The sequence below is a fragment of the Eurosta solidaginis genome, chromosome 2, assembly GCF_040869045.1.
Source record: "Eurosta solidaginis isolate ZX-2024a chromosome 2, ASM4086904v1, whole genome shotgun sequence".
NCBI lineage: Eukaryota > Metazoa > Arthropoda > Insecta > Diptera > Tephritidae > Eurosta > Eurosta solidaginis.
The window spans coordinates 84,698,776-84,713,303 of record NC_090320.1 but is presented as its reverse complement, the minus strand read 5'-3'; the positions used below and the strand labels follow the sequence as shown (position 1 = coordinate 84,713,303).

The 14,528-nt window shown below is 39.7% G+C and overlaps 1 protein-coding gene across 8 annotated transcripts in view; it reads left to right on the top strand.

Moving 5' to 3' along the window:
• Pfas (phosphoribosylformylglycinamidine synthase) overlaps positions 1-14,528 on the top strand; it is a 679,058-nt gene that overhangs the window by 582,693 nt on the left and 81,837 nt on the right. For 2 of the 8 annotated variants that reach the window (XM_067765955.1, XM_067765954.1), the window contains exon 8: positions 7,283-8,124. The exons of the other annotated variants lie outside the window; for them this stretch is intronic. In XM_067765955.1, the coding sequence (XP_067622056.1) occupies positions 7,283-7,977 (695 nt within the window). In that variant the 3' untranslated portion in view covers positions 7,978-8,124. Of the gene's footprint in view, positions 1-7,282; positions 8,125-14,528 lie in introns of those variants that run through there. 8 annotated transcript variants of the gene reach the window in all.

The following is a 14,528-nucleotide window of genomic DNA, read 5'->3' as shown; positions in this document are numbered from 1 at the left end:
TCCCATTGCCAAGTCATATTGGACACAGTGGAACAGTTTAGAATTGATATCCGGTTGCTTGCATCGAGTATGGGAGAGTGAGGATGGTCAATGCAAGAAGAAACTGATAGTTGTTCCCAGAAAGAGGATTCCTGACGTGCTCAGCGAGCTGCACAATGGTCCAAGTGGAGGTCATCTTGGAATCACGAAGACACTCGAGAAAATTAAGCAGAGATTCTATTGGGTTGGTTGCCGTCAGTCGGTCACCGAGTGGATTGCCAATTGCGAGGTTCGGAAGGGTTTCAGGAAGGAGATTTGGTGCTGCTATACAAAAAAATAATAAATGTAAGGCGCGATAACCTCCGAAGAGATCTAAGGCCGAGCTTCTCTTCCAATTTGCGTCGTGCTCCTCTTGATTTTTCCCTACAAATTGGCCGGACGGGACCTACATGTTTTTATGCCGACTCCGAACGGCATCTGCAAGGCAGATGAGTTTTCACTGAGAGCTTTTCATGGCAGAAATACAATCGGAGCGCTTGCCAGACACTGCCGAGGGGCGACCCCGCTTAGAAAAATTTTCTTCTAATTGAAAAATCTTATTTCTAAAATTTTGACGTTGCTTTGCCCGGGAGTTGATCCCAGGGCATACGGTGTGATAGGCGGAGCACGCTACCATCACACCACGGTGGCCGCCGAAAAAAAGGTTTGTCCCCGAAATTGCAGTGTAACTGGGAAAGCCCATACAAAGTTGTAAAACGGATCAACGATGTAGTGTACCGCATACAAACCACTACCAAACCACGAACCAAAATGAAAGTGGTTCATTTGGAAAGATTAGCAGCGTTTAGATCGAGAGATTTGTCTGATCGGGACGATCAGACTTAGGTGAAGGGCAGTGTCACGGATATTAGCATCACTAAGCTATACCATCACTAAGGCCATGCTAAGCAGTATTTACGCCAATAATCAAATCAAGTATACACATATATAAGGCAGCCCAGGGAGATGTCACACACAGATGCATTTACTTATACGCCTATGTGTACTCGAGAGACTGTAAACTACAAACATTCACATCAATAATTCAATCATTATGTATCTACATAAACGAATAAATAATTGCGTCTACACATATGTACGTATACGAGCAGTGGAGCGGCAATGCACAAACACATGCATATATCTATATGAGTTGTCACAAGAGAGGGCAATAATTTGTGCACGGAGTTGTGGCTGGCGATTTTGTAGCCGAAACAAACTAGTAAGTTCTGGAATAGAAAAGCCTAGAAGTATGCAATTAGAAATCAAAAAGTATAAAAGGCGCGACAGTAAAGGCGACGAGTTTGAGTTTGATTTGAGTTGTCAAGCAGTTACGACTAAGACGATATCTAGCGAGCAATAGCAGTATTATTTTGAATAGTGGAGTTTCATTTGAGCTATCAGTTTGGTTATTAAGCTATTCGTTGCACAGTTTGAGTGTTATTGTGAAGTATTTTAATAAAGGCCATTTTTCCATTATTCAATATTGGAGTTATTTATTCAACAGTTTAGCGATACGAACCTAGAAAAAGGGCAAATAAGAGGAATTTGCAGCAAATTCGTTACAATACATTTGTAAAATTTTTCTCCTATCGTTTTTTCTTCTATGAGTAGTTTAACGATATCTTCCCATTTGCCCATTGGGGATGGCAGTTAAAGTTTAGTTAAACCTTATCTAAACCGTCTGCGCGGCTGGCATATCGCTTTTTTTAGGAATTATATATGGGTTGAGTAGAGTTTCAGAAACAAACTGATGCAACTGACTACGCAGATGATTAGAAGCATTATCTTAATAGTACCTAGTGCCTCAGTATGGTCTACTACTTGGACTGAGTTTACAACGTTTGCCGTTGGTTTTTCTATTTTTGATTCTTGGCCTCCCATCGTAAAAAAAATATGAAGACAAACAATTTTTTTTTTGTTTTTTTTTTCTTTCATTAAAAATCGTTTTTTCTTTCAATTTTTTAATCTGTTCTTCCCATAAATTTTACTTCCCATCTATATATCTCTTCAGCTGCTGTTGCGTGTGGGTTCCTAACATTCCATATTGTTGGTTCCCCAGGCATCTCAATAAGTTTCCAATGACTTTTTTTACAGCAGAAATTTAAATTTTTGCTTGTCAATAGGCAGTCGTTAGGTTGCCCGAATATTTTGCTGCTTAAAAATAATGTCTAAATTGTCAAACTGACTTCAGAATTAAGCTAATTATACTTATCATACATACTTATACTTATTATGCTGCCAGTCCTGTTGTTTATCCACCTTATCACCGTTGGACATTTCTGGCTGGTGGTTTATTTGAAGTATGTTGGTATTCGAAAGGTACACAAGTGGGTGCCAGCGCATCTAATGGTAGTGTATTTGTTTTTCAACTGCCGCAATTTTCATGTGATCTTCATCGTTGGTGCCCAAATTTAATTAATCGAAAACAGCATTGCAAAAGCGAAATTTGTGTTTGTTCCGCGATAAAAATTGGATTCGGAAAAACACGTTCTATGCCTTCTCTTTTTCTTTGCTTCTTTTACAAGGCTTAGGCTGTAATCAGCCAGGAAAATCCTTGCCAGCTATGCAATTAGGCTGAAAATTCAGCCAGTAGAATCATAGGCAGAATCGCCATATAAAAGGTTAATAAAAGAGTAGTCGGTTTTGTGAGGTGTAAGTGTCAATGAGCGATTGCTGAATGCATTTTTATTCAAATATTGTCAGCTTATTTATACTAAATTATTCTAAACATATTATTACATGCATATTTACATTTAAGCATACATACTTACATGCATTATTTACCTTAAGCATACATGCTTACATACCTACACACAACTCGATACAAAACATGTACCCACACATCTGTGTTGAGCTGTGACTTCTGTGGGAAATGCAACGTTTGCAAATTTGCTTGAATGCAAATTTGTTTGGTTGTGTATTGTACACACACCTGTATTAAATCGTGTGAATGGCTATGTCAGCAATAATTATCAGATGCATATTTATGTGTTGATGAACATTTAGAGTATTTTTGTAACAGGGTAGCATATTAGCTGATTTAAATATTTGACATTAAATTGTTGGCTGTTTACACAACAAAGGATTTAAAAATTATAACGTGTTGGAAAAAGCAAACCAAAAAGCTTTTTATTTATTTCGAGTGTAGCTTTTTATTTATTTCGAGGGTAGCGAAGAGAGACCACTGAATTATACATGGTCCTTCGCAACCATCCACTCTTAAAATTAAAACAAAAAGAAAAGTTCAATTAAAATCGATTTTTCGTTCGTTTAAATAAAAAATATAAAACAAAAGTGAAAAGACAGTGTGTGTTCAAAATATACACATATGTAGCTATATATGGAAAGAAAAAATAAAAAACGAAAATTTTTATTTTTTTTATTATTTAATTAGATATGTATATGGAGGAACGAACTTTTTGGGTATATAGAACCGGAAAATGAAATGATCCATTGGAGTAGGATTAGGTAATTTATTTGCTGTTTGGGCAATTTTTTTTAAAACCGACTAGGGGTTTTTGGATCAGACTGTACCTTTGGTACCAGTCGTATTGGTTATGTAACCAAGAGACCGGATCTTTAAATCGGAGGGGAAAAAATTGAGGAATTTTAGAATTCGGGTCCGTATTTTAATCGGAGGGAATATATATGAAGCTAATATATTAGGTAACAAAGTACATACTTTTATGTGTTACTGTTTTTCAAAAAAAAATTCCCATTTTCTTCTCTGTTTCTTTTTTCTTTGGAAGGATTTTATTTTCTTTCTTCCTTCACTTTTTCTTATTCAGTTTTTTGATTTCTAATTTTTTTTTCACACACCTTAATTTTTCTAGAAGTCTGATTAATTTGAAACTTTGCATACGTATCAAGGACCGATGACTGCATTAATGTGAGGGTGTGGTGACATAAGGTCACCGGCCATAAGGTCAATTGGCCTTATTACCACTTTGAATGGCCATAAGTTTGATTGAAACTTTGCACACGTATCAAGGCTCGATGAAAATGCATTAATGTGATGGTGTGGTGACATAAGGTCAACGGCCATAAGGTCAATTGGCCTTATTACCACTTTGAACGGCCATAAGTTTGATTGAAATTTTTCACACGTATCAAGGCTCGATGACAATGCATTAATGTGATGGTGTGGTGACATAAGGTCAACGGCCATAAGGTCAATTAGGCTTATTACCACTTTGAATGGCCATAAGTTTGATTGAAACTTTGCACACGCATCAAGGCTCGATGACAATGCTTTAATGTGATGGAGTGGTGACATAAGGTCAACGGCCATAAGGTCAATTGGCCTTATTACCACTTTGAATGGCCATGAGTTTGATTGAAACTTTGCGCACGCATTAAGGCTCGATGACAATGCATTAATGTGATGGCGTGGTGACATAAGGTCAACGGCCATAAGGTCAGTTCGCCTTATTACCACTTTGAATGGCCATTAGTTTGATTGAAACTTTGCACACGTATCAAGGCTCGATGGCAATGCATTAATGTGAAGGCGTGGTGACATAAGGTCAACGACCATAAGGTTAATTGGCCTTATTATCACTTTGAATGGCCATAAGATTAATTGAAACTTTGCACACGTATCAAGGGTCGATGACAATGCATTAATGTGAAGGCGTGGTGACATAAGGTCAACGACCATAAGGTTAATTGGCCTTATTATCACTTTGAATGGCCATAAGTTTAATTGAAACTTTGCACACGTATCAAGGCTCGATGGCAATGCATTAATGTGAAGGCGTGGTGACATAAGGTCAACGACCATAAGGTTAATTGGCCTTATTATCACTTTGAATGGCCACAAGTTTGATTGAAACTTTGCACACATATCAAGGCTCGATGACAATGCTTTAGTGTGATGGTGCGGTGACATAAGGTCAACGGCCATAAGGTCAATTGGCCTTATTGCCACTTTGAATGGCCATGAGTTTGATTGAAACTCTGCATACGTATCAAGGCTCGATGACAATGCATTAATGTGATGGTGTGGTGACATAAGGTCAATGGCTATAAGGTCAATTGGCCGTATTACCACTTTGAATGGCCATAAGTTTGATTGAAACTTTGCACGCGCATCAAGGCTCGATGACAATGCATTAATGTGATGGTGTGTTGACATAAGGTCAACGGCCATAAGGTCAATTGGCCTTATTACCACTTTGAATGGCCATAAGTTTGATTGAAACTTTTCACACGTATCAAAGCTTGATGGCAATGCATTAATGTGATGGTGTGGTGACATAAGGTCAACGGCCATAAGGTCAATTGGCGCTATTACCACTTTGAATGGCCATAAGTTTAATTGAAACTTTGCACACGTATCAAGGCTCTATGACAATGCATTAATGTGATGGTGTGGTGACATAAGGTCAACGGACATAAGGTTAATTGGCCTTATTACCGCTTTGAGTGACCATGAGTTTGATTGAAACTTTGCGCACGCATCAAGGTTCGATGACAATTCATCAATGTGATGGCGTGGTGACATATGGTCAACGGCCATATGGTCAGTTGGCCTTATTACCACTTTGAATGACCATAAGTTTGATTGAAACTTTGCACACGTATCAAGGCTCGATGGCAATGCATTAATGTGATGGTGTGGTGACATAAGATCAACGGCCATAAGGTTATTGGCCTTATTACCACTTTTAATGGCCATAAGTTAAATTGAAACTTTGCACACGTATCAAGGCTCGATGACAATGCATTAATGTGATGGTGCGGTGACATAAGGTCAACGGCCATTAGGTCAATTGGCCTTATTACCACTTTGAATGGCCATACGTTTGATTGAAACTTTGCACACGTATCAAGGCGCGATGACAATGCATTAATGTGATTGTGTGGTGACATAAGGTCAACGGCCATAAGGTCAACGGCCATAAGGTCAATTGGCCTTATTACCACTTTGAATATCCATAAGTTTGATTGAAACTTTGCACACGTATCAAGGCTCGATAACAATGCAATAATTTGATGGTGGAGTGACATAAGGTTAACGGACATAAGGTTAATTGAACTTATGACCACCCCAAATGGCAATAGATTTGAAACCTTGCACATAATGCGAAAAACGCATTCCCTTATTAATGATAGTCTTTTGTGTTTTTGGGTACACAAGTTTTTGTGTATGTACGTTTGTATGAATTTTTGTTCAATTTAATAATTTTTTAAATAATTTGTTTTTGCAAAGCACTTTCTGTTTTTTGTGTCCGTACCGAACCGCGTTTTCATGTAAAAATTGTTTTCTTCTATTTATTGCTTTATTTTTCACTCTTTATTTTTGGTCGCTGGTGCGTTTTGGCCGCGAAAGGACCATGTATAACTTTGCACTAGCACTGTATACAAAGAAAAATGGGACATGGGTTTGAGTAAAATATGTATATGATTTATTCACAATTGAAATATTTTAAAATATAAACCAAATTATAACAATGAACTTAATTAAGGCATATGAATTTTCGCTGAGAATCTTTTCATGACAAAAATACACTCGGAGTGTTTGCCAAATCGCTGCAGAGATCGATATTTTTCTAATTGAAAACACTTTTTTCTGAATTTTCGGTGTTGGTTTGATCGGGAGTTGAACCCACGATCTTCGGTGTGATAGGTGGACCACGGAACCAGCACACCACGGGGGTCTCAGTTTTATAATAAAAGTCAAAGATAATAGTAAACATTTTACTTCTATGATAAATGTCATATAATAAATATTGAAATTTGGCTTTGTAAATGATTTGAACTTGTTTTGTTTTATTCTCAGCATTGTTTGTATCTCAGCATTGGTGATTCGGAGGGCGAATAGTTTTTTATAATTTTAGTTTTGGTTTAGGGGACCTGTTATTTCAAATGTTTATTTTATTTACTTCTTCTTGTAGATGAACTGAGAATTTGTTACACCCTTGCATGTATTTAATTGGGGGTGAGCACTTCGGCTCTAAGGTATTGGCTGCGGTTTGAGGCACCTTATTTTGAAAAACCCCCGATTTGGGATAAAATATTTTAAATTATGTCTTTAGAATGTTTCACTAAACAGTTGAGAATTACAAGTGTACTCAATGGCTAATGACACAAACGAAAGAAAAATTCTCATAGTTTAAGTCACTTAAACAGTCTGAAATACATCCTTGCTAACAAAACTTTTAGGTTGACTTTTCTATTGGAATAAATGGATATCTACTACATTAATCTGAAAAATCTGGAAAATATTTGACTTTTCTTTCTGTGCTTTTATTTTCAGGTAAAACTCATTTGAATCGGTACCGTGGCATTGTATTTCCTGGAGGGTTTAGCTATGCTGATACTTTAGGCTCCGCTAAAGGATGGGCTGCCAATATTATGTTCAGTGATTTACTTGCTCCTCAATTTCGAGCCTTTCGACACCGAGAAAATACGTTCTCGTTAGGAGTCTGCAATGGCTGCCAACTCATGAGCTTAATAGGATGGGTAGGGCATTATGATTTGACTAAAAAGCAAATTATTGACATTCCTGACGTTGCTGTTATACACAACAAGTCAGAGCGATTTGAATGTCGTTGGTCTACAATACGAATAGAAGAAAGTAATGCAATGATGTTAAGTAAACTGCAAGGTTCAATTCTGGGTTGCTGGATATCCCATGGCGAAGGCAGATTTTCATTCCGCAACAATGAGGTTTTAAATTCCTTAAAAAAAAGTCGATGTATTGCCGTACGTTATGCCAATGACAACGGAGAGGCAACCGAGATATATCCAATGAATCCAAATGGAAGTATCGAAGGCATAGCTGGTATATGCTCTGACGATGGTCGTCACTTGGCAATAATGCCACATCCTGAACGCTGCAGTGCTATGTTTCAATGGCCGTATGTTCCAGCTGACTTTAAAGTTGATACTATAGAGAGTCCTTGGCAACTAATGTTTAATACAGCCTATGACTGGTGTACTAATACATAAAAAATAATTTTTTTTTCCAACAAACAATCCGAATTTACCATGAGCTTGGACTGGGATTGGTAAATGTTTACTCCAAGCAGTCCAACTGTTAATAGAATAATAAAGAAATTACGATTTTATTTGGAATAAAGTTGTTAAATCACGAGGTGTTTTGTATTGGAAATTCAATGATATGAGATTTATTTACAAAATTGGCCTTACTCTAACATAGTTTAATTTTAATTTACTTATTCAAGTCAAGTAATATATCAATTCATTAAAAAGAAGGTATACTAAGTATAAAATGAAATTGCTAATTCTTTGAAGTATTGCAAATTGAATTTACAGAAAGGGATTAAATGGGAATTATGTGTTGTGATACTTATGTATGTATGGTTGATTGTAGTTGTTGTAGATTAGGATCCCGTGTAGTTACTAGATATATTCCGTCTTGTGGATTTTGTCAAAAAAAGAAGGAAGTGGAAAAGCGCCCAGCGCTTATATAGTTTTTAAACGTTGGAAGCCCGTTCCAATGAGTTGTCGATTAATAACGAATAACTGCGAGTATATGCAGGGATGCATTCTGCACATACATGTGAGTCATGTGGAGAAAACTGCGGGAACGCGAGTCACCACAATACTCATTGAGCGTGAGTCAGGGACGAGTGTTTTAAGTGGAGCAAGTCACTCAAACATCGCGCCCTTTGCACCGGTGCAAGTCTGTCCCTTTAGTCTCTCCAATTCCCGAATCACCCTGTTTAATTGGTTAGGCGTGACTAACGGTAATGACCGTGCTCTGCGTGGTAGCTGCGTCGGAGCCGCATCTTCGCCGGCTTGCGGACGGTGTAAGAGCGTATGGTGCGGCTCATGACAAATTTTGCACGTTTCAGGCGACGAGCACTGGTGTACGTTGTCGTGGTTGCGCGCCAAACAATTAGAACAATAATGCAAGCCGTGATACCGCTGAAAAATATGACATATGAAGCCGTGGGTTTCGTGGCGCTCGAATCAGTGACGGAAGTTGTGGAGATCGTCTGTAAATAAAAATGACTTTACTAATTAGGTAGTTGAGGGATTTGGCAAATTAGGATAAATTGGTAGGGGACATAGTTTTACAATTGGTCTAGTGAAGCGACCATGCTCCATCCGAACATCTGTCTGAGGGTGTTTCCATTTATAACGTTGATGTAACTCCTTAAGATAATCGTCCTTCCAAATCTGGCTGAATTTTTGGCGAATAATCTTAAGTTTTTCGCAAATAATTTTGAAGTGAAAGATTATCAATTCGAGGTTCTGGAGAGCAACGGTGCACCGCGCAGAAAATGCCCTTGTGTTAAGGCTAAAAATTCGTCAGGATTGTCCGACATACGCGATAGCGGGCGTGAATTGAACACCGCTTCGATACGCGCGAGCAATGTAGCTAATTGTTCAAAGGTGGAGTGATGGCTTTCAGCGACACGTTTAAAATTCAACTTGAAACTTTTGACGGCTGCCTCCCACAAGCCACAAAAGTGAGGTGCATTAAGCGGTAAGAACTGCCATTCGAACCCATGTATACCATGGCTAGATTGAATATCGACGGACGTGGATTTGAGGAACCGATTGAGTGTACTTTATGGGCTTGATTCTATTTATAAAACGGAACATGTAATTATCACCCGGGGGCTCTCGGCCATGATGAGAATCGATCAAGTATATCAGGTTCACTGTCCAAAGTAAGTAGAGCTTTCACTTTTTGTTCCTCTGGAGGGGCGGGACCATTAATCGGAAGGTTTAGGCAGGCAATCCGGGCCTTTCCACCAAAGTTTTAGTGGGACTAAATCCTGCGGCCTCACCCTAGAGTACCAAGATCAGCAGGGTTGTGGTTTGTGGATACGTGGCGCCATTTAATTTTTCCAACATTCCGTATTATCTGGGACGTGCGATTTGTCGCGTAGGTTTTCCATGTGCATGGCGGTCTTTCAAGCCATGACAACACGATCGATGAATCGGACCATCAAAAGAATTCGATATTTCGTAAGGGAAGTTGATTGATAACATTTTTGATGCATTAGACAGTAAGACTGCTCCACAGCTCAAGGCGCGGAAGGCTCACTGTTTGTAATGGCGCGACCTTAGTTTTAGAGAAAAGTAAATGAGACGAGACTTTGCTGTTTGACTGCGAACGAAGGTAAACGGCTTTACAATAAGCTTTCTCCGAAGCATCACAAAATCCATGTACTTGTAGCTTATTAATAGGGGAAATTCAGTCCATCTTGGTATTCAGATTTGTTCTATCGTTAGGAAATCTGCTAAAAATTGCAGCCATCTTTGGAGAGATAAAGGCTTGGCCTTGAGTGCCTTCCAACCCTATTTGTTGACAATATTTCCCCCCGAATAAGAAAGAATTGGCGCTAGCCACCCTGCGGGGTCAAAAAGTTTCGAAATCGACGATAAAATCTTCCTCTTGATTGCACTAGGAGGGGATTGGGTTGGCTCAATGGTATATGAAAAGTCATCGCTTAAAGCATTGCATCGAATACCAAGAGTTTTAGTAGAACTAGAACAATCGAATTTCATAAAATCTAAATCGAGCAAGACTTCGGCTGGTATGTGACTAAGAAGATCCGGATGATTATCAGTGATCTTTTTAAGGGGAAAACCTGCAGACATTAAACAATTAATTGTTTGGGATTGGGCCTGGATACAAGATGGGATGTCTTGTCCACCGGTCAGTATGTCACCAAGGTTTCTGTTAAAATTATTTTTGCTAGGGGATAAGTGACTCTCGAATCATTCGTCAACTGATGTAAGGTGCGTACGGCTAAGTACGGCGCGCAGTTTACTCCAAACGTGACAGTCTTGAGTGCAAACTCGGCAAGCTTCGCTTCGTTTCTTCTGCGGAAAAGAATCCTTTGAAATTGTTGATCCTCCTAGTGTAATAGTATTTGGCGGTACATCTTCTGTATATCCCCGTTGAATACGAATTTATAAAGACGCTAATGATGATGTAAACGAGTCTGGACCTTTTGGGATATACAAGTTTTTTGAGAACCTTGGTCAATTAAAGTTCTTAAGGTGTAAAGCAAACCCAGGTGTTCAATTTCAACTTGGGCGATGTGAAGAAGTGTTTTATCATTATTGGTGGAGAAATTCACTTGGATCTTTGACTCACTACCTAGATTATTCTTGGACGAGGAAGGAGAATCCTGCCGATTGCCTTTGCTTAGGTCAAATATCGTATGCGTGTACGTCTGATTTGACTCAGGGTGAAGTAAGGCTATATTTTGGGAGACTGTAGTAGAGGAAGCAGAGAGAAGGAGCGACTGGCGCGCCTTGTTGGACGACCAAAGGGTCAAGCGCCAATTAAGTAAGAAAGTGGAGGAAATTCTGCCGTTTGCTTTTGAGATAGGCTTATTAGTGACTTGAGGTGCAGCATTGTATGGTGATTTTTCTTACAATGTACATATCGGAATGCACTGGAAAAATTAGAAAGTGCTTGATTTTAGGCGAAACAGGTACTACAATACTTACGAAATTCAGGACACCATTTCAGTGAATGATTATTACTGCATGGCTTGAATTTCGATGTAAAATTTCCCTGCGAATGATATGCTTGGATTTTGGGAGGATATTTAGATGTAAACATCCAAATACAGAATTTTCCTGTGAGTGTGCTGAGTATTTCGGCAGGGATTGAAAATCCGAACAATTCCCTTATCTCAAAAACAAAATTTACATAGTAACGCCATGTGGCCTGGGACAAAACATAAGATGTACCTTAGTTGAATAGAAAACTCGTCTTACCATAGCACAGTGGGAACAAACTGAACATTTATTTATTTACGTCATAACAACAACCGCTAATACAGACAGATACAATAAACTACAAAAACTACTTAACTTAAACTGAAAAAAATAAAATAAATATAAGTATAGTGACTACCCAGATCTAAACTTGCCGCAATATGGCAACATCATCATAGAACAGTTGAGGCTTAGCAATTGCAGCCAACGTCAAGTAGGACTTTGAACTTCAACGTATAAATTCAGTGGTAGTCCCCGTTCAAGCTTAAATGTAGTTTTGTTAGTTTTAATAAAGATTATGGAATAAGAAGCCTTAAGTATTCTATAACTGGTGACCCCGACGACAGCAGAATAGTTCAACCAACCATTCACGATTCCAAATGGCACGGTTAGCAGTAAAACCGCCTCCGTTTTGGAAACTAGATCCGCGTTTATTGTTTACGCAGGTGGAGGCTCAATTTGTACGAGCGGAAATTACTACAGATGATACCAAATATTTCACGGTCGTTGCCGAAATTGATTCAGCTGTACTGGCACATGCCAGCGACATTATTTCCCCGCCACCCACTACAAACAAGTATGACACTTTGAAACAGCGATTGATTGAAGAATTTAGCGAATCAAAAGAAAAAATTTAGGCGATTAGTCGAGTTGGGAGAATTGGGCCAGAGGAAGCCTACAGTTTTGTTACGAGAGATGAAAGACCTGGCGAACCAGCAGCTGGGTAAAGAAGTGTTGAAATCATTATGGCTGCGACTGTCCCTTCATGTATAGCAAATTTTAGCAACGATGGAGGTGGAAGTAGAAGAGTTGGCAAAAAAAGCTGATGACATATTGGCAATTCCAATTGTGAGTGGCAACGTCGATGCCGTTTACAAACCAGATGACGATGTAACACCAACCATTTCAGAGTTGGTGAATAGGCTAGATCGTTTAGAGAAGCAGGAGGTAATGTATAAACGACAACGGATCGGAGCGCCTGAGCAACAAGCATGACCGGCCAGCTCACGCAGCGAGGACACACGGTATACAAATCGCGATTTCTGTTGGTATCACCATATTTTCGGCAAGAATGCAACACGGTGCAGGCCACCATGCGCTTTCACACCAAAGCTTTCGGAAAACTAGTCAGCCCTCCGTTCAAAGCGGCTATGTCGGAGGAAGATATGAACCCCAGCTGCCTTTACATTCGATACAGAACCTCCTCAATGAAATTCCTCATCGACACGGGCGCCGAAGTTTCGGTTGTACCCAAACGCCACGGTGAGAGTATGCAACCAAACGCCATGAAACTGGTTGCTGCGAACAATACTACAATTAATACATTTGGCAAACGACATATAACATTAGATCTCGGCCTACGACGGCCATTTAATTGGTGTTTCATAATCGCCGACGTTGCGTATCCTATAATAGGTGCGGATTTCCTAAGACACTACGACGTGCTGGTGGATCTAAAAAACAAAGCTATCACCGATCAAGCAATGCATACTCGAGCGCTATTCCAAATCATACTGCCGCCACATAGTGTACTCTCTTTAAATGGAGCTAATCAATAATCGACAGCAGTCCAACACCTTTTAGATACACGAGGGGCACCGGTAGCGCGAAGGGTGCAGTGACTTTCTCCTAAAAAAATGGGATGTGCGAAGAGTTTGAGTACCTAATCGAACGGGGAATTTGTCAGCGCTCAAGTAGTCAATGGGCAAGCCAGTTGCACATGGTGCAGAAATCAAACGGGACGTGGCGAACTTGCGGCGATTATAGGAGATTGAACGCGAAAACAATACCAGATAGCTATCCAATTCGGCATATACAGGACTTTGGTGGTGAATTGTTCGGGAAGAAAATTTTTTCGGTAATAGATCGCAAGAAGGCATAACACCAGATCCCAGTGCACCCGGCAGACGTGCCAAAGATATTGTAACGCCGTTCGGACTATTTGAATTTAAATATATGACCTTCGGGTTAAGGAATGCTGCCCAAACGTTCCAACGCTACATTGACGAAACAGTAAGAGGTTTATCTTTTGTATTTCCATACCTCGATGATGTACTCGTAGCTTCCACGTCGCCAGAGGAACATGCGGAGCATCTCAAATAGCTTTTTATCGTTACCGCGAGAGAGGGTTGGTTATCAACGGTGAAAAATGTTAACTGGGTTTAGAGAAAGTGGAGTTTTTAGGACACTTAGTCTCAGCGGATGGTATCAGACCACTGCCACAGAAGGTCAAAAGTATTCTACAGTTCAAAAAGCCGAAGGAAGTGCACGAGTTGAGAAGGTTTCTGGGGACAGTAAATTTTTATAGACGATTTTTGCTCTATGCTGCGGCCACCGAGGCACCTTTGCAGAAATTAATGGACCATGTAAGAAAAGAGATAAAACCGAGATCCGTTGGACAAGAGAAACAACAGAAGCGTTCGAGAGACTGAAACAACAATTGGCGGAAGCGGCCCTTCTGACGTTTCCCATGAAAGATGCGACAATAGGTTTAATGACTGACGCCTCCGACGTCGCAGTCGGTGCCGTGTTACAGCAATTAGTTAAGGGTAAGTGGATGCCATTAGGTTTTTTTCAAAAAAGTTTACCCCAACAGAACAACGATATAGCGCATATGAACGTGCAAGGCACCCTTCGCGCTACCGGCAATATGGCATTTCCATTATCATTTAGAAGGAACAGCTTTCATTATTTTCACGGATCTTAAACCATTGGCACATGCATTGGAACAGAAGTGGGAAACACTTTCACCACGGCAGACACGACAGCTTAATTTCATCAGTCAG